General features: G+C 40.5%; 1 protein-coding gene across 3 annotated transcripts in view; it reads right to left on the bottom strand.

Annotated features, from left to right (window-relative positions):
• Positions 1 to 26,840, bottom strand: part of DPH6 (diphthamine biosynthesis 6) — a gene marked incomplete at its 3' end in the record, with an annotated part of 188,884 nt that extends 162,044 nt beyond the window's left edge. Inside the window, exons 1-3 of one of the 3 annotated variants that reach the window (XM_081107976.1) lie at positions 26,802 to 26,840; positions 21,629 to 21,723; positions 12,529 to 12,722 (exon numbers count right to left, since the gene is read on the bottom strand). In XM_081107976.1, the coding sequence (XP_080964102.1) occupies positions 12,529 to 12,722; positions 21,629 to 21,723; positions 26,802 to 26,824 (312 nt within the window). In that variant the 5' untranslated portion in view covers positions 26,825 to 26,840. The remainder of the gene's footprint in view (positions 1 to 12,528; positions 12,723 to 21,628; positions 21,724 to 26,801) is intronic. The other 2 variants (XM_081107977.1, XM_081107978.1) reach the window with 2 other exon arrangements.
• Between the last annotated feature and the right edge of the window lie 241 nt (positions 26,841 to 27,081).

Below are 27,081 nucleotides of genomic sequence, written 5' to 3'. Positions count from 1 at the left end.
CTCATCTGTAAAACGGGCTCAGTAATGCCTTCCTCCCAAGGTTCTGGTGAGGAGTAAATGAGACCACGGGTGTGAAGTACTAACACTGTGTCTAGCACGTGGCACAGATGGTTAAGGTTGAGGTTTGCCTATTCCACAAACATTTCTATTTTGAAATTATCTGGATAGGCGGTACCTGTCCATGGTTAACCTCCCCTGCCCAGTCAGTCTTCAGAGAGATCACCGGTTTCTAGACATAAGCAAGCCTGTCTGTATCTCTCACCCCCATTTTCCTTTTACCCCAGATTATAGCATTGTATTCCTTTCTATGCTTCCTTCTCCTTAACATTTATTTTGGCTGTTACTCAACATCCTATATAATAAAAGACTAATATGCAAATTGTCCCTGCAAAAAAACAAAAAAAATGGTCAAAGGACCTAAACAGACACTTCTCCAACAAGGACATACAAATGGCCAAGAAACATATGAAAAAAATGCTCAACATCACTAATCATCAGAGAGATGCAAATTAAAATGACAATGAGGTACCACCTCACACCTGTCAGAATGACTAAAATCAATAAATTAACAAACAACAAGTGATGTGGAGAAAAATGAACCCTAATACACTGCTGGTGGGAAAGCAGACTGGTACAACCACTATGAAAAACAGTGTGGAGTTTCCTCAAAAAATTAAAAATGGAACTGACATTTGACCCAGTGATTTGACTTCTAGGAATATATCCTAAGGAGCCTGAAACACCAATCAGAAAGAATATATGCACTGCTACATTCATAGCAACATTATTTACAATAACTAAGCTCTGGAAACAGCCCAAGTTCCTATCAGTAGATGAGTGGATAAAAACGGTGGTACATTTACACAATGGATACTATACAGCTGTAATAAAGAATTATGTCTTACCCTTTGAAACAACATGAAGGGACTTGGAGGTTATTATGCTAATCGAAATAAGCCAGTCAAAGAAAGACAAATATCACATGATCTCACTTATATGTGACATCTAATGAATAAAATAAACTGAATAACAGAATAGATCCAGAGACACAGAAGCATGTAACAGACTGATGATTCTCAGAGGGAAGGGTAAATCTACTTTTGCTCTACCATGTATTTGTGATATATAGCTATAATAATTCTCTCTGATTATCAACATTGGCCAGTGAAAGCTGCATAAATCAGCCATGAAACTGTCAGTTTATAAGATACCTTACATAGAATTCCTGTCACTTTTTATTTAAATACTAGAGGCCCGGTGCACGAATTCGTGCACAGTTGGGGTCCCAAAGCGGTAGGGCGGGATGTGATCAGCCCTCTGGGTGGACGGTGGGATGCCCTTGCAGCCCTGAATCCAGATTTGTCCCGCTGACTTTCACGCCGGTTGTCGGGAGCCAACTGACAGCCGCTTTTATACTGTTTCTTCCTTGCGGAGCATCTAGGGAGAGAAAGAGGCAGCAGTGCCCAAGGCTGACTTCCAGGAGGCCACTAGCACTGTCGGGATGGTGCTAGTGGCACTGGTCCGTCAGTGCCTGGCCCGTTCTCCGGAGATTGGACCTGGAGGACTACTGAGGGAGGGAGGGAGTGGCTGGTGGGCCGCCAGGATGGGTCTCAGCTGAGCGGTGCTCCCACTGTGGGAGCACACTGATCACCAGGGGTCAGCTCCTGTGTTGAGCGTCTGCTCCCTGGTGGTCAGTGTGCATTACAGCAACCAGTCGTTCCGGTCATTCGGGTCGTTTGGTCACTTAGGCTTTTATATATATAGATCAGCATCAAGCCCCATCAGTCTACCTCTTCAATGTCCCGTCTTTACCTTCCTCACTGCTACTCCTCCAGTTCATGTCCTCACAATCTTTCAACTAGCCTAACATCTCAATTTTCTATTTGAACTCATTTCCAGTGTTCTACTTCTCTAATCAATCTTATTGCACTATCATGGTTCAACCTAATGATTTTGAAGTTCCCTTTAAGCCAGTGGTTCTAAACCTTCCTAATGCCGTGACCCTTTAATACAGTTCCTCATGTTACGGTGACCCTCAACCATAAAATTATTTTCGTTGCTACTTCATAACTGTAATTTTGCTACTGTTATGAATCGTAATGTAAATATCTGATATGCAGGATGTATTTTCATTGTTGCAAATTGAACATAATTAAAGCATAGTGATTAATCACAAAAACAATATGTAATTATACATGTGTTTTCCGATGGACTTAGGCGAACCCTGTGAAAGAGTCGTTCGACTCCCAAAGGGGTCGTGACCCACAGGTTGAGAACCGCTGCTTTAAGCATACAAGTCTATATAATTCCTTTTGCAAAATCCTTTCAAATTTATTTTACCAATAAGAAATATATGTAACAGCCTAGCATACACACATTTCACAAAATCATTAACCTTATGATATTATGATATTTTCTATTTTATTCTACAAAAGGTTTCTTAAAAAATACATGGTAGCATAGTCAGGGAAAAAAATAAACCTAATAGGACACAGGCACCGAAGACTAGAAAGCATAAAGAAAGAAATTTGAAAGACAAGTTAAACATACAGAGCACACTTTAAAACATATAGAGTAGATGATAAAATGGAAAGAAATCTATAGTTTGTAGAAGAAAGGAATACAAGGACATAAACATAAGTCAGCTGTTTAATTTATAGGAGATACATATATCCCACATTCAAAGGCTGTTAAATCACGTTGTTTACCCATATCTTCAGAAAAATATCACTTCTACTGTCGTGGTAAACAACCTGCTTCCGTATTTATAATGGTCTGGCCCTCTAGAAACTTCAGCACGAAATTATAGCTAATTTGCCTACAAATGTCAGGTGGTCATAATAATCTGGCCATTCAGTGTAGAGGCACTGAATCAGGCAAAAGAGAAAGAGAAAGAGTATATATGTGTATGTGTAATATACACCCACATTCATTGATATCAAGTGGAAAAAATTAAAGGTTGAGGAAACAGGATGATAGTTTTGCTGGAATGAGGGAATCATATTTTCTACACTTTAGAGGGGAATCTATAGATTAAGACTCTAAACCTGTGATAAGTTTAAAAACTGTATAAATGACAGCATTTTTACCCCCAGACATATCTTCCTTGTGTATTTTCTCATGCATGCCTGGCTTTATCTTCTGCAAGGGCCAGGCATGGCATAACCTTAATAAAGCCACACCTGGGAGTCAAAATGATGCTGGTCTGTGCTAATTCCAACTCTTCTGTTTAGATCTCCCAGAATCAATACTAGCAAAGCACTTCTTGTGCCAAAGAACCAGGTTTAATGTCCAAAATCTTGGGAACAGACAGGGCTTGAGGCAAGCTGTGCAATGCTGAAGAGCCAGGAGCAATCTGTACAGGGCTATGTGCCTGTTTATTTAGCACTATATCTGGGTACTTTCTTCAAATCTTAAGGCTATCTTATATGTTCCTCCCACTCCAAATCTTTTGGATATACCTGAAGCCACCCAATGACTTAGAGTTTTCTCCCCTCCCCCAAGATCCAAAGTGAAAAGATACCAACAAAGTAATTTTCCACCATAATAAATAGGTTTACTAACATGCAGATACCAAAAATGATTTGAAAAGTATCTGCTCAGCACTTTTATAAAATATTCTGCAGCTGGAAAATTTTCTTGGTACACTAAGTGGTTACACTGCCAAATCTAACTGGATCCTTTATTTTGAAAAGTTTCACTATAAAAAATTGATAAACTTTGGACTAATTTATTCAACAATGCTTTAAACGCCAGCCATATGCCAGGAATCCTGGTTGGCAACAGAGATATAAAATAAAGAGCACTGAGCATATCTGTGAGGGTCTCACAGTCTAGCAAGAGATAGCCATATAAACAATCCTAGCAATGCTCTGAGAGCACAGCAAGGTATAGACAAGCTGCCATGGAAGAGACAAGACTGCTAAATTAGAGCTGGTTTCATAGAAGGGTATGAAAGAAGAAGGGTCTTTAGGAAAACAAAAAGATAAGGATATAGAAAAGCATAGGCAGAAACTCAGATGTGAAGAGCAACCTCCTAGAAATGTAGGTAGTTCAGTATAACTTGAACCCAGAAGCTTTTGTAGGATTGCAAGGACTTCTTTTTTCTTTAAAAAATAAGTATACACACACACGCACACACACACACACACACATATATATTCTTTCTTTTTTTTTTTTCAGAAAGGAAGGCAAAGGGAGAGAGAAAAAACAAACAAAACATCAATGATGAGAGAGAATCACTGATCGGCTGCCTCCTGCACGCCACACACTGGGATTAAGCCCGCAACCCGGGCATGTGCCCTGACCACCAGGAATAGAACCGTGACCTCCTGGTTCATAGGTTGAAGCTCAACCACTGAGTCAGGCTGCAGGACCTCTTCTTAAAGATTCTTGTGTTAGACTAATGTGTTTGGACTTTATCTTAATAGTGGGTCAGTCAAATATTTATATAGATCAGCTGACAACAATATGGTAAGAAGGGCTAGATGGAGCACAGAAGACGATAGTGAGGGCAAGTTGAGTAGTTAGGAGATTCTTGCACACTACAGATGAAAAAACAGTAACAGTGGGAATAAAACCATAGAAATGTCAACATGGCCTACAGATCTGATGGTGGTGGCTGGGATAAGAGGGGGCTGATAAAAATTGAAAGTCTAATAGTGAGGCTCACGTTAGACTTAGGTGGTGGGATACATGAGGATTTTAACTAAGAGGGGTAGACAGGAAATGAAGCAAGTTCTGTACAAAAAGTATTATGAATACATTCTGAACTTGTTAAGTTTACCATGCAAATATGATATTAAGGGGGGGAAATCATAAGGTACTGAATATATAGGTCCTAGAGTATAAGCTTACAGTTGCGGCACCAATGGTCAACTATTTTTGGAAATAGTAAGATGATAGAAAGGAAGAAAAGCAAAATAAAAGAGAGAGAAGAAGAGAAAGAGAGAGATATTGAAAGTAAAACCAGCTAGGATGGCTCTGTAGTTTGTAAACAGTTGAACCTATTCATTTTCAGGAAAAGTCTTGCTCTTTGCTGCCCTGCCACAGTTCAACTTATACCAGCAATAGCCTGCTTTATATTTGCAGATTCACCCTTCTCTCAATGGGTTCTGTTGTTTCTACACAACCAAGAGACTCCATCTTTTGTTCCAAGAATGGCATATGACCTAGATCTACCCAGTAAAATGAAATCATCTCCAAACAATGACTGGGCTTATGGATGATACGAGTCAGGACACAGAGTGACAATGAAACATAATTGGATGTTTCTTTGAACTATTTAAGAAGACAGGAGCTTTTCCTACTAGAATATAACTGGAAGCTATCTTCAACCTACAAGGGTCCTGGCTAAGAACAGAATCAACAGAAAGCAGAGGCAAGAAATAGAAATAGGGGTTCTGGCCAGTGTGGCTCAATGGTTCAACTCCAGGTCAACGACATGTACCTGGGTTGCAGGTTCAATCCCTGGTCTTGGTTGGGAAGTGTGTGGGAGGCAATCAATGGATGTGTCTCCCTCACATTGATGTTTCTATCTCTCTCTTGCCCTCCCTCCTTTCCACTCTCTCTAAAAATCAATGGAAAAAATATCCTTGGGTGAGGATTAACCAAAAAACAGCAACAACACAGAAATAGGAAAATGGGCAGTGAGGGAAACTTTGATTATTTAATGTGTCCTGCATCTAGTCTACTTGAAACCAAACTTAAATTATTGTCAAGAAATCCTCATTTTATTTAAACCAGCCTGAATATGACTTTTTGTTCCTGGTAACCAAAAGAATTCTAACCAAAGCAAAGAGTAAATGGCAATTGATATTTACTAAAAATATTAACTTAAAATCTGTTTTCAAAAGCCAGTCATTTATTTACAAACCTATCAATAGTAAATATTCCATAAAAAAAGCAGTTATTCATTTATTGTTGTATTCAAATCACAAGCGTCATTAAGTAATTCAAGGTTATGAATACCAAGATACCTAATGAAAAAAAAATAATATGAGAAGAAAAGTACCAAAGATTAAAACAGGAAAACTGAAATTAAATATTAAACTTAAGGAAGGACATTAAATTAATTACATTATAATAAAATTAACACATATTTCTGGATCAAAAGATTCCATTAAAATTAAAACAAAGGTATAACCTCCAAAAAAACAAAGAGAACAGGGGTGAGACAACAATGGGGAAAAAATTTCAATTCATTTCTTTAGTCAAAAAGCAGATGAAGAAGGGATGATGTCGGATAAATCAACAGAAAAAGCTAAAATCTACTTTTTGCATGGAAAAGAAGAAAGTCAAGAAAGGATCTAAACTAGGCCACATTATCCTGAACTCTAGGTATAACAAATGTGAGCTTTAAGGCTAGAAAAATTCTCAAGTCAAAGTTAAAAGTGTTCACAGTCAGCAACCAAGACCTTTGAAAAAGCCTACCATAACACAAGAGTACAAAACATAAGAAAAAAAAAAGACCACAAAGAAAACATTAATATTTCAGGGAATAAATGACAATGTTTAAAATCTCTATCTGTATTTAAAGAAGAATGTAGGGATGCTATACCATAGAAAGAGAAACAGGTTGTTATAAAAAAAAAAAGAACAATTTAAAACAACTCAAGTTCTTGGCTATTAAAAATGATTGCTAAAATATATAAGAAAAGACAAGAGACATGAAATTTCATTCTAAGCAGTCTGAAATTTCATCAGTGAGAGTACCAGAAACAGGGAATAGAGGAAGTCAGGGTACCCTATTATCAAACAAATAATGGGAAAGCATTTCCCAGAGTTGTTCTCACATGGCAATTTTATTGGCTCTGCCATTTTTTGCATCAGATTTGACATCAGGTTTTTTTTTCCACATGGGGAAAGTAAAGACCATAGCAATTCTAGGTCTCACATCCACACATGCCTCTGTACAGGAGAAAGAGCTTATCTTCTGCCAACCATCCATCATCCTAGACTTCATTCTATGTGGTACAATACAGGTTAACAAAACCATCCCTGATCTGATCACTGTGCCCAGGAGAATGCAATATTGTGGCTGGCTTTCACTTGGATTAATGCCGTCCCTGAATTAACATTAAGGGAACAAGGACAGGGATATGCTGCTTCTCAATATGCAGCAGAGAAGCAGGGGAAGCAACCTTCAATGCCCAATACGTTTTTGTGACATTTCAGTACACCAAGCAAACACAATCATAAAAGTTAATAGAGAAAAAAACACTTGAGTCAGCTAAAAAGGAACAAAAATTACATCAGCATCAAACTTCTCATCAACAAAATGGTAGAGTACCATGAAGCAATGCTTTCAGTGATTTGCGGAAGAATGACTTTTAATCTAAAATTTTAAATTCAACCAATGTATTGATCAAATGTGAGGACAGAATAGGAACATTTTCAAAATGTAAGGATTTGAAAGTACCTTCTCTAAGGAAGTTTTTTAAAGATGGACTCCATTTAAGTAAGAGAAAAACGAAGAAAGAGAAAGATAACAAATCCAGTAAGAAGTGGCTCTAAACCAGTGGAGAAAGAAATAATATAATGATCCTTAAATATATTCTCTATAGAGATAAGTTTATAGATATCTTTCAGTAACTACTACATCCCTTATGTAACTTAAAATTTTACACAGAATTTTAAAAATACTACATTTTCAGGAAATAATACAGGTTATCTATATGCCAAAATACTCCAGATGAGAACTAAAGTGAAATTTTTATATTAAAGAAATTCTAAAGAATAAAAGAATAGTTATATGAAAATCAGGTATTCTGCAAACAGCTTAGAATCCTATCTAATAATAGACAAACATGGTAATTAACTGTACCTCTGACACACTTCCCATTGGCTAATCAGGGCGATATGCAAATTAACTGCCAACCAAGATGGCAGCCGGCAGCCAGGCAGCTGAAGTGAACAGGAGGCTGGCTTGCTCCAGTGATGGAGGAAGCCAAGGTTCCCCGCCTGCCGCTGCCGGCCTCTGAGCTGCACTCTAAGAAACAATGTTGCAATTATAGAAGCTAAACAAACCCCAGAAACCTGCTTTCAGCCAGCCGGGCCTCAGAGCTGGAGCTGCAACAGTGTTTCAATTATAGAACCCAAACAAACCCAGATACCTGCTTTCAGCAGCCGAGGTCTCAGGGCTGGAGCCGAGCCTCAGAGCTAAAGCTGCCTCTCAGTTCCAGTGACAGGCATAGAAGGTAAATAAATCCCAGAATTAAAAAAAAAGAAAAAAAGGAGAGGTTGGGAGCTTCTGTCACCCACCAGCCTGAAAACGGCCCTCAGCCCCTCATCCAGACTGGCCAGGCACCCCAGTGGGGACCCCCCACCCTGAAGGGGGTATGACCAGCTGTAAACAGCCATCATCCCCTCATCCAGGCTGGCCAGGCACCCAAGCGGGACCCCACCCTGATCCAGGACACCCTTCAGGGCAAACCAGCCGGCCCCCACCCATGCACCAGGCCTCTATCCTATATAGTAAAAGGGTAATATGCAAACTGACCCTAACAGCAGAAGGACTGGGAGTGACTGGTCACTATGACACACACTGACCAACAGGGGGCAGACGCTCAATGCAGGAGCTGCCCTCTGGTGGTCAGGGTGCTCTCACATGGGAGGGGCTCTGCTCAGCCACAAGCCAGGCTGATGGCTGCCAGTACAGCGGTGGTGGTGCGAGCCCCTCCTGCCTCCTCAGCAGCGCTAAGGATGTCTGACTGCAGTTTAGGCCTGCTCCCCGCTGGCAAGTAGACATTCTCTGAGGGCTGCCGGGCTGCCAGAGGGATGTCTTATTGCCATCTTAGTCCCAATCCCCCGGGGAGCAGGCCTAAGCCAGCAAGTGGTCATCCCCTGAGGGGTCCCAGACTGCGAGAGGGCACAGGCTGGGCTGAGGGGCCTCCCTCCCCCTCGAGTACACAAATTTTTGTGCACCGGGCCTCTAGTATAATAATAAAAGCATAATATGCTAATTAAACTGGACGTCCTTCCAGATGAAGCCAGGGCTGCAAGGGAAGCCTGGGTCCCAGGTGCCAGAGGGAAGCCAGTGCCAGCAGCTGGGAGAAGGAAGACCTACTTTTGCACGAAGTTCGTGCATCAGGCCTCTAGAGTGTGTGTGTGTGTGTGTGTGTGTGTGTGTGTGTGTGTATGAAGGTATTTATACATATATATATCATGATCATCTGAGATATAAAGGCTTATTATAGTTCTAATAGTTTTAATGACTTCTACAAAACGTAGGAAAATGTTGACTCTGTAAATTAGTCCAAATCTTTCCTACTTCTTTTCAATTAGCTCTAATATTTAGGGAGAAAAATAACTATAAAAACAAAAATGACTTACATGTGAAAATCACAAAATTACAATCTGTTGTAAATACATGTTTAAAATTAAAGGGAATCTAAATGTTTTTAATGTTTCATTAATATTTAAAAGATTTAAAAAAGCAGTTTCATATTTTTCTTTCAAATGAAGACTAACTTGACAAATTACAGATCTTCTAGATTCATTTTTTCCATAATTATTTAATTATTCATTAGAATATGTAAGACCTCTACTAGAATCTTTGTACCAGTGGCTCATAAATGGATATGATTATCCAAGTCTGGTTATACAATCTCTTACATAAAAACAATATATTTCTGATATCGATGTCCTTAAACTATCCCAAAGTAAAATTAATATTTCTACACAGAAAAAGAAGAAACTATTTGGTCCCAGACAACTTGATAATATCTCTTTCAACTATAGTTATAATTATCATGTACAAACTTCCAAAGCAGAAGTTGTCAAGATTTAACATTATCATTATATATGTCATAACTGATGGTTATAAAAGATAATGGGAAAGCATCCATTTCTCCAAAGACAGCATAGATAAAAAGATAAATTTCTCCTTAATTATTACTAATCTGACCATTTTTAATTAAATTGATTAGTAATTTATTATCTTTCCCTTTCTTAGAAGGCTGTTATTATCACAGAGCTTCTCCAAAGTTATCAGTTATCAATGATTTTTAAGCAATCCAATTACTTCTTGTGTGAACCCCACCATTTTGTAATACTGGCTTATGCTATAACTTAATTATTAAATTTCTTTATATGCTGAGAAAGAAATTTTAAAAAACGCAAAATTTGCACTCAGTATCTCATACTGTCAAAATCCTAGTTGCCCTTATGGAGAGATGACTATTAAAAGTGGACTATTAAAACTCTTATGTTTTCCCTCTTGTTTGATAATCAAAATAGTTTTCATTAGCATGTATCTTCCCTAAAGGAAGAAACCCGGTCCCTGTGATTTCCTTTGGAAGTATCTACTTCTTATGCTATCCAGAACTAAACAGTAAATTATGGAATTATTCTAAGTGTTTCCCCTATCAGTTTCTTTTTTAAAGAATAAATGAAAATGTTGTTATATACAAAATAAATACTTTAGTCAAACAAACTTTAAAGGAATTTAAATACTTTATATATTTTTAATCAAAATCCTTAATTGATATTAAGCTTTGATCAGCATCAAATTTAAAGTTTAGACTGAAGTAATTATTTGGAACTAGCAAATTGACATGGGTTCATGACTAACTTCTGAAAAGCTGAACTCTGAAGATTAAGAAAATGCAATGCAATATCCCTTTGTAGAATAAGAGACAGAAATCTTTCTTCCTTTGTAAAAAAAAGAAATTAGTTAAGTCACCCAGGAAATACTGGTTTTAATTCTCTGTTTCATTCTATATGCTTATATGAATTGACTCTAGTTGACTGGATAGAATTCATATTTAAGGACTGAATTCAAATACTTGACTACCGATGAGAATAAAAAGATAATCTCCATTAATTAATACTTACTGAATATAATGCCTACTAGATAAATAACCCCCCACCGCCACTTTCCCTCCTAAAATTTCTGTCTAGAGCAGTGGTTCTCAACCTTCCTAATGCCGCAACCCTTTAATACAGTTCCTCATGTTGTGGTGACCCCCAACCATAAAATTATTTTCGTTGCTACTTCATAACTGTAATTTTGCTACTGTTATGAATCGTAATGTAAATATCTGATATGCAGGATATATTTTCATTGTTACAAATTGAACATAATTAAAGCATAATGATTAATCACAAAAACAATATGTAATTATATATGTGTTTTCCGGCGGTCTTAGGTGAACCCTGTGAAAAGGTCATTCGACCCCCAAAGGCGTCATGACCCACAGGTTGAGAACCGCTGGTCTAGAGAAATTAACAATGAATATGCAACAGCTGCCAAACTCTTACATATAGAGACTTACGTATTTAATTCATACCTCTTCTACTAGGTTTAACACTAGAAAGACTGAAATTTAGTATATACCTATATTGCCCAAAAGCAGTCAAAATGACTGCATTGTGAAAGAATATTATCGGAGCACTCTTCACTTATGTTCCATAGCTTTTCCAATAATTCACTTCTATTCGACATTTCTTTCATGAATTTAGGGCGCAAAAGAAATAAAATAAACAACTTATCAGAACAAGTATCACTGCATAAAGATTCGAATAACAAGTACTAGTTTAGCTTATTGAGCAACTGCAACTTACCAAGTATCGACAACTTATCATGTACTTGTACGGTAATCGAAAAAAAATGAAAACTGTTATTTCAATACAGAGCCGAACTGGTCATATAAGAAATTTACTCAATTCAATAATAAGAGTCATTTGATTATTTAAAATTTCCCAGGCAGTCAAAATGACTGCTTTTGGGCAATATAGGTATAACACATATATATATACCGGAAATGAAGGAGGGGGAGGTAACTACAATTATTAATAAACGCATTTATATGTTGTACAAAAAGTCACAAAATTCTAAGACATTGTGTCCTTATATACATAATTGTTTTTCTAATTGAAATTAAAAAGCAGTCAAAATGACTTCCTTGGGCAATCTAGCGTTAAACAAGGCTCCGTTTCTCACTTCCCGTAGGTCTAGTTAAATTTCACCATATCAGAAAGGTCTTGCTTGGCCACTCCCTGCTGTCACTCTCGTCACCCTGACTCTTTCATTCCTCTTCATAGCACCCTTCACCACCAAGCAGATTGTTCATTTGTTTGTTTGTTTATTGTCTGTCTCCTTCCAGGGGAAAGTAAGCTCCTACAGAACAGGATTTTGTCTGATTTGCGCAATGCCCCATTCCCCAGTTCCTAGAACTATACGTCAAGCTCACAGTACGTATTTAAAAAGTATTTGTTACAAAAAAAAAAAAAAAAGTGATTGAAAGGTCATCAGTTTCAAAATCCTAAGGAAAAAAAAAACTTAGCTAAATATCATCTGACAATCCTGGGTGCCAAACTATACCAAAAGTTTTATTTTTAAATAATATTTAATAGAAAGGTATAGTAACAATTTTCTTTTCTATTCAAAAAGACAAAAAAAAAAACCTTCCATAGAGCAGTTAGGCTACTAGCAGTTATAAATTATTTATTACTAAATAAGTCAATAAATGTAATTTTGTAAATTATATGTGAAATTCAGTAAATGTAATTGGTCACTCTGCATACCTTAACAAGTTTCAAAAGCTCATAGAGGTCTTCAACCTCATCACCTTCACATTTGGAGTACACTCGTCCTGTATCCACACTCCTTCCTCTTATGGTTCGGCGATAGAGGGGAAGAGCCATGGCTTCTGCATACAAGTCAATGGCATGATGGCCCACTGTCTGATACATGTAGCTATCCAGTTCATCTGACCCCACTGTAAAAAAAGGGGAAATAATCAGTAAAACAGGGCGGAAAAAAAAGTGGATTTGAAAGTCTATCTAGTTTTATTGCTTAGAGAACAGTTAACACATAACTTAAAAGTTTACTATACTATATCTCTCTGTATTCTGAAGTGAAATAAAATAAGTTGCACATTTTTCCTTAGTTGCATCCAAATATCAATAGCTATAGTAATCTCTACTGTTGATTATAAATACAATCCTATATAATAAAGAGCTAATATGCTAATTAGACTAGATGGTGGAACGACCTTCCAGAACGACTTTCTGGAACAACCAGTGGGTGGGGGTAGGGCCACAGCCAAGGCGGCCAGGCCTGAGAAGGCGTACCCTTGCACGAATTTCATGTATCAGGCCTCTAGCTATATATAAATTTCAGGCCTCTAGTTATATATAAATTTTTAAAACTATGTAATTCTGTTATCAGAGAAAAAGTGTGGATGGTCTTTCTCTGTTGCTAGTGGGAATAGTATTCTTGGGATACTGCTGGGTTAAGCACTTCCAGAAGCCCCCCTGGGAGGATGAAATGTGGTAGAAAGGTTTATTTCCATGGAATTATATACCTGGGTTTCAAAAGTCCCACTTCCCTTAATTTGGTCCTGGAAAATGTGCAGCTGGGGATTCAGTAGAGATAGAAGCAAACCCAGTGTCCAGAGCTTCCATTCCATGTTGGAATTGGGTCTGGTACAGCAACACACTAGTTGCAGTCCATTAGTCCATTGTGTGGGGTGCACATGGCCGTGGACCATGCACACCCCTTGCAACAAGGGAGCCAGGAGCCAAGAATGCAAGAGAGTGAACTCCTTTGTTTAGGAGATTAAATATCTCAAACCTTCCAGCACTTGTAGTGGCCATGCCTACTCTAACCAATGACCTATTTCCAGGTGTGACTGACCGACAAGTACCTTCCCTATTTCACCCAGACTTTACGGGAGTAAGTCTATTCGCCCCCTGTCCAGGCCCTTCCCCCAGCGATCTGAGAAGAATAGACTGGTGATTTCCCGGGAAGTGTTAAACCGCAGGTTCCTGGCAAAGCTGCAAAAATGACATATAATATTTGGCCTTCCCTTTGCTCCTTTCCTGTTATTATTAAGTAGGTTAAATTATAACAGTATCACAATGAATGTTTAAAAAGAAATCTATCCAATAAATGTTTTTTAAATTAATTCAAGGTTATTCACAAAGTCATTGAGTTATAGCAGAAAAGCTTTCTTAATTAAACATCTACTTAGTGAATAAGTGACAAATATTTGTAGAAGAAAAATTTAGATTCTCTTGTTATGTTTTATATGCAGCATTTCAACAAAACATCTATAATAATAATAGTGTAATATGCTAATTAGACCAGACGTCCTTCCAGATGACCTTCCAGACAAAGCCAGGGCTGTGAGGGAAGCCCGGGTCTCGGGTACCTGCCAACGGCTGGAGGAAAGCCCAGGTCCCGGATGTCTGCTGGGGGCCAGAGGGTCTCCTGGAGGGAAGTCCAAGTCTCAGGTGCGAGAGGGAAGCCGGTGCCAGCAGCTGGGGGAAGGAAGGCCTCCTCTTGCATGAATTTTGTGCATTGGGCCTCTAGTCCTATATAATAAAAGCCTAATATGCTAAGTGTCCGTTTGTTTGACCATTTGACCAGTCACTATGACGTACTCTGACCACCAGTGGGCAGAAACTTCCACTGGTAGGTTAGTTTGCTGCTGGAGTCCAGCCAATCGGGACTGGGCAAGATGGGTGGGACAGGCCCTGGAGCCCTCCTGCGGTCTCTCCCCGGCCCTGATCGTGCACCAGTGGGGTCCCTCAGCCTGGCCTGCACCCTCTTGGAATCCAGGACCTCTCAGGGGATGTCGGAAAGCCGGTTTCAGCCCAATCCCCACAGGCCAGGCTGAGGGACCCCACCGGTACATGAATCCGTGCACCAAGCCTCTAATATAAATATATTAGCATATAAGTTCAATATTTTTAAAGCATTTACAAAGGTGTATAGAAACATAACTTAAGCTAATTAAGTTGACAATCAAGGTTGTAACAAGATTCCACAAACATCTACTAGTACAGTGATGGCGAACCTTTTGAGCTCGGCATGTCAGCATTTTGAAAAACCCTAACTTAACTCTGGTGCCGTGTCACATAAAGAAATTTTTTGATATTTGCAACCATAGTAAAACATAGACTTATATTTTTGATATTTATTTTATATATTTAAATGCCATTTAACAAAGAAAAATCAACCAAAAAAATGAGTTTGCATGTCACCTCTGACACATGTGTCATAGGTTCGCCATCATTGTACTAGTATATGGGTTAAATATTTAAAACAGCTGAGTCACATTAGAATCTTTGGTGATGTAAACAAACTTAGAAATATATTGCAATAGACTCTGATCTCATAATTTTACTTTTCAGAAAAAAAGATTATTTACAAAGATATTTATCACAGCATCTATATATATAGAAACCTAAATGATCAGCCAACTAGCCAGTAGCTATGACGCGCACTGACCACCAGGGGGCAGACGCTCAACATGGGAGCAGAAACTACAGGCTTGAAAACATAGAACAGGCTGATGAATCTCAGAGGGAAGTGGGGAGGAGGGAGAGCGAGAAGCGATCAACCAAAGATCTTATATGCATACTAGAAGCCCGGTGTCCCTCGGCCTGTACTGAGGGGATCGGGCCAACACCATCCTGGTGCACAGATTCATGTACCTGTGGGGTCCCTCAGCCTGGCCTGCGGGGATCGGGCCATAACTGGCTCTCCGATATCCCCTGAGGAGTCCTAGATTGCGAATCTGTGGTGCACTGGGCCTCTAGTTATTTATAATAGACTAAAGGTCCGAAGCACGAAATTCATGCAAGGGGCTTGGCCCTCACAGCCCCGGCTGCCTCGGCCAGCCCTTGCAGCCCCGTCTTCATCCGGAAGGTCGTCCAGATGGTCGTTCTGTTTGGCCTAATTAGCATATTAGCTCTTTATTATATAGGATTAAAAACTATACTATATCCATGAAATCCTATGCAGCCATTAATTAAATTTGAAGAGCTTTCTCTAAGATATATTCTGCAGAAAAGAAATACCATAGATATTAATAGGCATTGGATATTAATAGGTAATAGGACAAACGGATTCCCTGGTCAAATAAATTTTTAAACATGAAGCTAAACTCTGTTAAATAAGTGTCTTTGCTGCAATTCTTCCTAGGCTACTGTGTTTAAGTTGCTCCACTGAAGGGACAAAGTATGAACTCTCTCTCCTCTCTTTCAAATGTATCTATTCATAGAACACTTAGATTTCATATGGTACTTGTATTCCAAAGAGGATATCTAGAAAATGCTATGGTAAAATAATACTTAATGACACAGAATATGTTCACAAGATGTTAAGTTAAAAAAAAATGACAAAATAATTTGTTCAGCATATATGTTTGTGTGTGTATGTGTGTGTGTGTGTGTGTATGCATATATGTCACGCAGGTCCAGGCTTTCCACTGAATGTGAAAGTATCCTATCAAAAGCCATGAAAATGATATTGTAAGGAATGGCCCCTTGAGTAATCAAAACCATCAACCATCTGCTATCACATTTTGGCTCACCAATCTTCTGAGCCCACACATTAGACTGGGACCCACACTCACATTATTATTATAAATCTGTCTACTCCCAGTCACATTAGGAAGAAGAGATACAGGCAGTTACCTAAAAAATCTTCAGCCTACCTCATCTCAAACTTACACATTAAATGTATTAGTTTTAAAAAACACTGATACAGTCAAATTAATATATTTAAAGAACTTTGAGCTACTTAGCAAGAAACTTCCTAATGCTAGCACAATAATTAAAATATTTTACTGACATCAAAAACCTAGAAGACTATTTTCCTTTAAGGCTCCATTCAGTCCTAACCACACTGTAACTTTTATTAATTCAAGCTACATAGTAACAATGGTATGAAATCAAGTAAAACCAAAAGGCTCCACTGTTGCCTGAAGCACCTCAATTAACATGCCACAGAAGTTCCTACTACAAATTTAAAGAGATGGTTTTATGAATTCTATGACAATTTCAAATTATTCCATTGATGAGGATAAATTCTTTTCCAGACAACCTATTAAAACCCAGTACTATGAATTCACTATAACCAACTTTACACTGGAGTCATCTCCACCAGTCATTCTTCATTAAGGTTCCTTTTGCAACATGTTTGGGCGGAAAAGAAGTCAATCAATGAATCATTCAATAATCACCAACTTCCTGCTAACTTTAAATAAAGATTAGCTAAACCGTCTCCATCTCCCAACCCACAGCCATCTATTCTCTTCCACTACAATTACTATAGTTTCAGCTGACTGTTTCCAGTTTTTACTTCATAATATTCCATTTACTAATGATTTTTTTCTCACTAACAATATTCTAAATAAATGTCTTCATTCCACTGTGAACTATAAAGATATACTTTGCTTGTAATCTTACCCACCCTGCCAGTGAACCATTAACACATGGACGATTATATAGTAACTAGAGGCCTGGTGCACAAAATTCATGCACTGGGGAGGGGGGTCCTGCTGCCTGGCCCACACCCTCTTGCAGTTGAGTAGCCCTCCGGGGATGTGTGACTGATGTCTTAGGCCCGTTCCCCATGGGGAGCGGGCCTAAGCCGGCAGTCGGACATCCTTAGCATTGTGGCAGAGGTGCTGCCATGAGCCTGGCTTCTGGCTGAGTAGCGCTCCCACTGTGGGAGTGCACTGACCACCCAGGGGCAGCTCCTGCATTGAGCATCTGCCCCCTGGTGGTCAGTGCACATCATAGCGACCGGTTATTCCGCCATTTGGTCGATTTGCATATTAGCCTTTTATTATATAGGACTAGAGGCCCGGTGCACAAAAATTTGTGAACTTGGGGGGGACACTCAGCCAGGCCTATGCCCTCTTGCAGTCTGGTACCCCTCAGAGGATGTCCACCAGCCAGCTTAGGCCCGCTCCCTGGGGGATCGGGCCCAAGCTGGCAGTCAGGCATCCCTCTGGCAGCCCGGCAGCCCTTGGGGGATTTCCACTTGCCAGCGGGGAGCAGACCTAAGCTTCAGTCAGACATCCTTAGTGCTGCTGAGGAGGCTGGAGAGGCTCCCACCACCACCGCTATACTGGCAGCCGCCAGCCTGGCTTGTGGCTGAGCAGAGCTCCCCCTGTGGGAGTGCACTGACCACCAGAGGGCAGCTCCTGCATTGAGCGTCTGCCCCCTGGTGGTCAGTGTGTGTCATAGTGACCAGTCATTCCCAGTCTTTCTGCTGTTAGGGTCAGTTTGCATATTACCCTTTTATTATATAGGATAGAGGCCTGGTGCACAGGCAGGTGGGGGCCAGCTGGTTTGCCTTGAAGGGTGTCCTGGATCAGGGTGGGGGTCCCGCTGGGATGCCTGACCAACCTGGGTGAGGGGCTGATGGGTGTTTGCAGGCTGGTCACACCCCCTTCAGGGTAGGGGTCCCCACTGGGGTGCCTGGCCAGCCTGGGTAAGGTGATGATGGCTGTTTGCAGGGTGGTCACAACCCCTTCAGGGTGGGGGTCCCCACTGGGGTGCCTGGCCAGCCTGGGTGAGAGGCTGATGGATGTTTGCAGGCTAGTCAAGCTCCCCGCAGTGGGGACCCTCATCCCATGTAGGTTTGGCCAGCCTGGGTGAGGGGCTGATGGCTGTTTTCAGACTGGCCACACCCCCTTTAGGGTGGGGGGTCCCCACTGGGGTGCCTGGCCAGTCTGGGTGAGGGGCTGAGGGCCGTTTTCAGGCGGGCCAAACCCCACCAGCGACGGAAGCTCTCTTTTTTTTTTTACTCTGGGATTTATTCACCTTCTATAATTGAAACTTTGTAGCCTTGAGAGGAGCTCAGAGCCAGCCAGGGCGGGCGGGAGGGAAGCTTGGCTTCCTCCATCGCCAGGGGCAACCCACTCCTGCTCACTCCAGCTCCGTGGCCACGGCTGGCTGAAAGCAGGTATCTGGGATTTATTTACTGTCTATAATTAAAACTTTGTTGCTTTGAGTGGAGCTCAGAGCCGGGCTGCGGCAGGCGGGAAGCTTGGCTTCCTCCATCATTGGGGCAACAATGCCTCCTACTTGCTCCAGCTCCGTGGCGGTTGGCCGCCATCTTGGTTGGGTTAATTTGCATAGTTGCTCCGATTGGCTGGTGGGTGTGGCTTAAGGTGTAGTGAAGGTATGGTCAATTTGCATGTTTGTCTTTAATTAGTGTAGACTAGAGGCCCTGTGCATGAAATTCGTGCACGTGGGGGAGAGGGGGTCCCTCAGCCCGGCCTGCACCCTCTCCAATCTGGGACCCCTTAGGGGATGTCCAGCTGCAATCTGGGACCCCTGGCTCCTAATCACTCACCTGCCTGCCTGCCTGATCACCCCTAACCACCTCTGCCTGCTGGCCTGATCGCCCTTAACCGCCTCTGCCTCGGCCCCTGGCACTGTGGCTTTGTCCGGAAGGATGTCCGGAAGATGTCTGGTCTAATTAGCATATTACCCTTTTATTAGTATAGATTTAGAGGCCCAGTGTACGAATTCATGCATGGGTGGGATCCCTCTTCCTGGTCGCCAATCGGGGGCCATCTTGCCCAGTCCCGATTGGGGCCATTTGGGGCTGGCCGGTTGGAGGAGAGACAACAGGAGGTTGGCTGGCCGGGGGTAGGGACCACAGGAGGTTGGCTATGGGAGCGCACTGACCACCCAACAAGCCGGAGGGGAGGGACCACAGGAGGTTGGCCAGCCACAGGAGGTTGGCTGTGGGATTGTGCATCATAGCGACCAACCGGTCATTTGGTCAACTGGTCTTAATGGTAGCTTAGGCTTTTATATAGATAGATTATGTCAAGTATGTATTATATGTTATATAAATATATGCTTTTAATACCAAGACCTCTCAAGATAGAATGTTTTACAAAACCCACATGCCTAACTAACCAAGGATAAAGGACTCTCTTTTGTTTTGGTAACAGAATATAGCCTTAAAAAAAAAATCTGTTCCTTCTTTTATAATACAGAAGTTACTATACAATTCCTACTCATCCTTAGTCAAGAGTTATCTCTTTATTATTTAAAATACAGAAATAGGAGGTTTTCAAAACAGCTCACTTCTAAAAAGCTGTTATTACCCATCATCAGAACCCCAGTACAAAATCCTAGAGTGTATGTTTACCCCAACCTTCTACAGAACTTGTTCTATTTCTTCTGGTAAAATACCTTTAATCTCCATCTTCCCACTTCACTTTCAGTTTTACTTGGGTTTTATTCACAGAAGGAAAAAACATCTGACCAATAACTGCTGGCTATTCTATGGCTAATCCTAGTTAGTTTATTATTCATCTGTCCACCAATAAACTGAGTGAATGCCTACCAGGTACACAGAGCTGTCTCTAGTGCTGAGGAACTGACCTTTCCTCTGAAGAAGCTTACAAGCAATCTACCTATTTAGGGATAAAAAGCAAAGACAAAATAAACAGAAAATAGTAAAATGATATAAAATTAAAAATTCAATAGTCTGACAATTTTGAAGAAGGAAAGATGAAGGAAGAAATGAAGGAGGGAAGGAGGAAAAGAAGGAAGGACTGATTGATTGATTTAGAGCTAGCTTCAGATTCAACTACATTTATTGGATGCCTACCTCATGCCAGGAACAATGATTAGTGTTTTCATATATAGTTCTCATTTAATTCATCCTAAAATAATAGTATAGCACAAGCATAGAGTCTTGAAAGAAGATGAGTAAAGTGAATGATAAAAATATTTTACTAAAAGTATGAGGAAAAGTATTAACAAACTTAGACAAGTGTTATTCTCTCTCTATGGCACTTTAGCAGTTAATGTTTATAATTATATGGTTATAATACAGGAGTATAAAAATCAGTGAATATTTTCCTTTTTTTAAAGGTCTAATTGGAAAAATAATTATATAACCATGTGGTGATGGATGTAAACTAAACTCATGGTAATCATTTTACAATATATACATATGCCAGATCATTATGCTGTTCACCTTAAACTACTACAAGGTAGTACATGAATTATATCCCAGTTAATAAAATATATTATTGAGGGTTGACTGTATCCCTCCCAAATTCTTATTTTGAAGTCCTAACATCCATTACCTCAAAATATGACCTTATTTGGATATAGTGTCCTTGCAGATGTAATTAGTTAAGATAAGGTCATTAGGGTAGACCCTTAATCCAATATAACTGGTGCATTAAAAGAGGAAATTCAGGCACACATGGACACAGAGGAGGAAAAAGTTCTAATTGGGGAAATGTCATTGTTGAGTAATCTGAAAAAAGTACCTAAAATGAGGTCTGTGGATTATTTATGGATGTCCTTGTTACTACTGACAAAAAGTGAAAATGTATTACTTTATACATCTATCAAGTCTCATACATTTAGCTTACATCTAAACTAAACTAAATATTTTATAATATTTATAAAATAGCTAAATTAAATATTTTATAATAAAATTCATACATTATCATCTATCAATACATGTCTTATTTCCCAAGCTCCTAGTGGCTCTATCTTATTTACCTATGTAGTCCCTACAAAACTTGGAAATGTGTTGTGGTAGAAAGACAGTGTGAAGTAAGAGAGTTCAAGGCTCAGCTCTGCAAGTTTGTCTTGCTATTTTGCCTTGGACAAATTTATAAAACTCTGAGCCTCAGTATCCTGTTGAATAAAACACTCTAGGAGTTGTTATGAGGATTAAAGAATATGTAGTTGAAAACGCTTAGCACTGAACTTAGCATCTAATAGGTGCTAAAGATGTACTAGTTCCTTTTATATTTTTGTAGACTGTATACAACCAAATATAATGAAGTTGGAGTTTCAGTCACTTAGAAAATTTCCAATAAAAGTATACACTGACCTTGGTTTTCAGGTGGTCTTAGATTTGCTAAAGCAACAATCTGATGCCCAGCAGCAATGCACTGCATCATATTGTAACAGCTGTCCTTCCCACCACTAAAACATAAAGAGATAGAAGGTTACTGACCATTATTCAACAGAGAATCATTAGGTACCAAAATAGAACACATTTATTTAGCTCTTCAAAATTTGGGGCCTACCTTAATTTAGAATGCAAAACACCACATGTACTTTATGTAGCATAAGCAAACTGAATGAACAAATCTGAATGTCTAAGGTTGATATGCACAAGAGCTTATGAAATTATATGCCACTATAACAAAGACCATTCTAAACAAAATATGACAACTCTTTGGTTTGTGACAGTAGCTTTACTCAATATACAAAGTACTTGCAAATAAAATGATTTAAGTTTACATTCCAGCCCTAGCTGGTTTGGCTCAGTGGATAGAGTGTTGGCCTGAGGACTGAAGGGTCCCGGGTTCGATTCCGGTCAAGGGCATATGCCTGGGTTCCGGGCTTGGTCCAAGTGTGAGGCATACAGGAGGCAGCCAATCAATGATTCTTTCTCATCACTGATGTTTCTATCTCTCTCTCCCATCTCCATTCCTCTCTAAAATCAATAAAAAATATATTTAGATAAGTTTACATTCCAACTAAATACTTATTATATATACTTTAGATGAAATTCTCTACAAAAAAATAGAAAAACGTCTGTTACACTGTAAGAAATCTAACAACTGGCCTCCATCACCAATTAAAGGATCAAATTAAAAATCTGAGATCCGCCTGGCTGGCATGGCTCAGTGGTTGAGTGTTGACCTGTGAACCAGGAGGTCACACTTTGATTCCCAGTCAGGGCACATGCCCAGGTTGCGGACTCGATCCCCAATGAAGAGCATGCTGGAGGCAGCTGATCAATGATTCTCTCTCATCATTGATGTTTCTATCTCTCTCTCTCCCTCTACCTTCCTCTCTGAAATAAAAATATGTTTTATAAAAATCTGAGATCCACTCCAGTGACAAAGTATGACATACTTTGTGGGTTCAAATTCTGTAGAGATAGAAAGCAAAATGCCAAATTATACCAACAAAGTTAAACATCAGTACTATCAGTACTTCAACAACATTTTTTTTAAAATATATTTTTATTGATTTCAGAGAGGGAGAGGGAGAGGGAGAGGGAGAGATAGAAATATCAATGATGAGAGAGAATCGTTGATAGGCTGCAAGCCTCCCACTGGGGATCGAGCCCGTAACCCAGGTATGTGTCCTGACTGGGAATCAAACTGTAACCTGCTGGTTCGTAGGTCTACGCTCAACCACTGAGCAACAAGAGACAGGCAGTACTTCAACTTTCAGCCATCACTATATGATGGCAGAATGAGGCTTGAGCACAGATCTAATTAACAGATTAAAAAAAGCTAAATCTGGCCCTGACTGGTTTGGCTCAGTGAATAGAGCTTCAGCCTGCAGACTGAGGGGTCCTGGGTTCGATTCCAATCAAGGGCATGTACGTTGGTTGCGGGCACATCCCCAGTGGGGGGTGTGTGGGACGCAGCTGGTCGATGTTTCTAATTCTCTATCCCTCCCCCTTCCTCTCTATAAAAAAATAAATAAAACATATTTTTTTTTTTAAAAAAAAGCTAAATCTGGTACCAAATTTACCTAAGCAAGAGGCAAATCACTTAGTCAAGAGAAGTGGTACTTCATCTGCAACAAGGTTGAATGGCAAACTCTATGCTATTTGGGTTTCATACTGTTCTGCTTCTCACTATACATGCTTCTTCCTTTCTTTTAACATTGCCTCTCTTCCCTTTTCTTGCTCCTCCTGTTTCCCTTCTTTCCAATTTTCGCTTAAGATCTGCAAATGTACCCTGAGGCAATGTTTAGACCTATTCATAGCCCAAAAAACTAAGAGAGACTTTTTATTCTACAAGTTGGCCCTTTCATCTTTTTAGTGCATAACATCTGTCTGCCTCTACCATATTCTGATCAGTTACAACCATCATTCCAGAACTTCACAAGGAGAGAGATTGTAAGGGACAAAATGAAGTTACACATCACACTCCCTTTCCTCAGATTCTGATATTCCCATATATCCGTATTTCACAACTTCCCCTACTGAATTTCACTGCTCTATTTCCATAGGACAAAAAGATATAATTCTTTAGACTCTCTCTCTCTCTCTCTCTCTCTCTCTCTCTCTCTCTCTCTCTCTCTATATATATATATATATATATATATACCTAATATGCAAATTGTTCCCACAGGAGTTCAACCAGGAGACTGGTCGCTTGCTATGACATGCACTGACCACCAGGGGGTGGCGCTGAATGAAGGCAGGCCCCGGCTGGCAGCCGGGGAAGGGAGGTCCCAGCCAGCAGCCAGAAGGCCCCAATCAGCCCTGATCACCAGCCAGGCCTAGGGACCCTACCTGTGCATAAATTTTGTACACCGGGTCTCTAGTATAGAATAGTTAAGATGAAAGGGTATATCTCCACAATTCTAATTCCTTACAATATTAAAGATAAAGGATATACATCTGAAATCAGAACTTAGCTTTATAATTTATTTTAAAATGCTAAGCTTTCAAATATGGTTTTAAAATAGTATTTCCTGACCAGCTGGTGTGGCCCAGAGGATTGAGCACTGCCCCATGCACCAAAAGGTTCAATTTCTGGTCAGGACACATGCCTGGGTTTCAGGTTCAATTTCCACTAGGGGGTGTGTGAAAGGTAGCTGATTGATGCTTCTCTCTTCCTCTCACCTCTCTATGTAAAATCAATAAAAACATATCAAAAAATAGTATTTCCTAAATTGTGTTCTGTGTAACACTACTATCCAACAAGTACTCTAAGGACAATGGTTCTCAAGGTCAAATAAGTTTGGGAAATACAGATCATCTTATCCCCTGAAAAGTCACAGAATACATTAGGATATGTTATGTAAGAAATTCCACAGAAAAGATCAGAATTTTAATTTCCAACTTTTGGATACTAGCTATATTACTCAATGTGTTTGTGTTTATATACTTCATTATAAAATTAGAGAATGGCCTAGCTAATCCTCAAAGTGTCACTCAACTGTAAAATTCAATGATTCTATCTTTTGTGTATTAGAAAAATAATGTTTTTTATGGTCTAAGGCAGGGGTGGGGAATGCCCCACTCTGGGGCCTGAGGGCCATATAAGGCCTGTGAATCATTTGGTCTGGCCTTGCCAAGGCATTAGAGGTGAGTTAATTAAATGTTTGACAAAATATGGCACATTAATTTTTAAGTTGATAATTTTGTATGGCCCATGAATTAAGTTATAAATATCTAAATGGCCCTTGGCAGAAAAAAGGTTCCCCTCCCCTGTCTAAAGAAAAGGATCTTGATTTCACTTACTCTCTAAAACACATACATATCTCTCTCTCTCTTTTTAGTGCACATGGCAAATAGAGTAGATTCACTGTATTTAATTAACTCCATACATACTCAAGCATACCAGTATATGCACGTAAATGTATATTATATGGGTACTATATATGAATACATAGCTCATATATATTTATATATATATGTAGGTATGAATATACTGCATTCACACCTACAGTATGTCTCCTAGCATTTATACAGATCTTACCATTTAGCAAGAATTTTCCAACAATGCCTTTTTTAATTTGTTTTACTAGAAAAGTAATGTATGCACATTACAGAATATTTAGTGTAATGGATTACACCAATCTTCTCTCCTTCCCTCCCAGATTTCAGAGTCTTCAGTTGGTGTCTCTTTAATGGTTAAACTTTTGGCAAAGTGAATATAAATGTAAATTACTCATTTCCTGGACTACTTTTTATTCTTATCTACCTCCTAGATCAAATGAAGACCACAATGGTCAAAGCTTAATCATTCACTTTACAAAAGAAATACACTGAATAACAATACTTCTTGACCCTACAGTCTCCTAAAAATGGTAATGAAATAAAAGAAACCGGAATATTCCAGAAGGGGTTAGTGTTATGTGGAGACCTTAATAAGTCAGTAGCAACTACCAAGGCATTGAACAATAATATGAAATTTTCAATGGGTTTACAAAGAAAATGCATGGTTGCAACGTAGATCAGACACCCTATAGAGATCCAAATCTCATCCAACAAAATTCAAGTAGACTAAATCCCCCCCCCCCTTTTCCTGTTGTTATTGTGTTCCCCTTTGCTTCAATTTTCAGATTGAGTACGGAAACATTTTAACGGGCCTGTCTTTGGTTGTTGTAGGACTTTAGACATCTAAATATGACGGGTTGCCATACATTTCAAAGTCCTTTTGGAATATGAAGTATTACCATACGTTATTCTAAAAGCAACCATCTTGCTGGAAGCAAGAGCAACCAGATCTAGGGTGTGGGGGATGGAAAGCGCTTACTATGCAAATATGCATAACCCTTGGACACAGACAATAGCGCGGTGAAGTCCTGCGCTGGGGCGGGGCGGGGTGGAGGGGGCACAGGGGAGGAGATGGGGGATATCTGTAATACTGTCAACAACCATTAATTAATTGCTTTTTAAAAACTGGCACAAGTCCATCTCCATCCTTGAGCGCCAAGGTAAAGCACATCCATGTCCTAAGCCACCCGGACACACCTAGAGCCAGGTGAGGGCGAGGAGGGTTTATACAGAAAGGGTCAGAGAGACAGCCTCGGGTGGAAGGCTGGGCCCAGAAGACCGGCTTTAAAGACTAAAGGTTAACACAGAAGAGGATGAAGAAAGCCGGGAGAAAACGGCGGAGAGTCACGCTGTGGCTCTCCAACTTCCCAGCAATTATAACTTTAGGAGTCCGCCCCCGGGCCGTGTCAGGCTAATGAAACCCGCGCTCTGGCCGTGAGGCCTCCCATCAGCAGTTCCTAGTTCCCAAGGTAAATCCGAGTCTGAGGGACAAAACAAAGGGGGCGGCGACCGGCAGAGAGGAGGGGCGCGAGTCCGAGGCCAAGGGCCCCGCCGGGCTGGGCGCCGGCCCGAAGGCTCCGCCTCTTCCTGTGGCCAGAGGGGCCGCCTGAACCACCGCGCGCTCCCCCACGGGCAGCCTCGTTCACGGCCACGGGCGGTGGCGGCGGCGGCACTTCACGCCCATCAACAGAAAGGGGCTGCAGGCTGCCAGGGGAGGAAGAAGGTGGCACCAGCGCCAGGTTACCTGATCAAAGCCGCGACCCTCATGCTGGTCGCAGTGCGCGTGCGTGCGGCGGGCGGGTCCGTGACGTCATTGCAGCCGCGCCCGGGTAGAAGCGTGGCGGGGCCTCACGCTGGTGTTCGCTCCGCTGCCTGTCCGCCTGTCCGCTTGTCTGACTGTCCGCCTGTCCTTGCAGCTGCCGGGGGATGCCTCCCTGGGGAGCATAGGGCACCTTGTCCCTGGGGTAGGGATATCCCGACCCAGGAAACGTGGGTTTAGGCGCGGCCTGACCACCTAAGTGAGG

This window comes from Myotis nattereri (assembly GCF_964212035.1).
Source record: "Myotis nattereri genome assembly, chromosome: 1".
NCBI classification, from domain to species: Eukaryota; Metazoa; Chordata; class Mammalia; order Chiroptera; family Vespertilionidae; genus Myotis; species Myotis nattereri.
The sequence above is the reverse complement of the archived record's forward strand: the minus strand, read 5'-3'. Positions and strand labels throughout refer to the sequence as shown.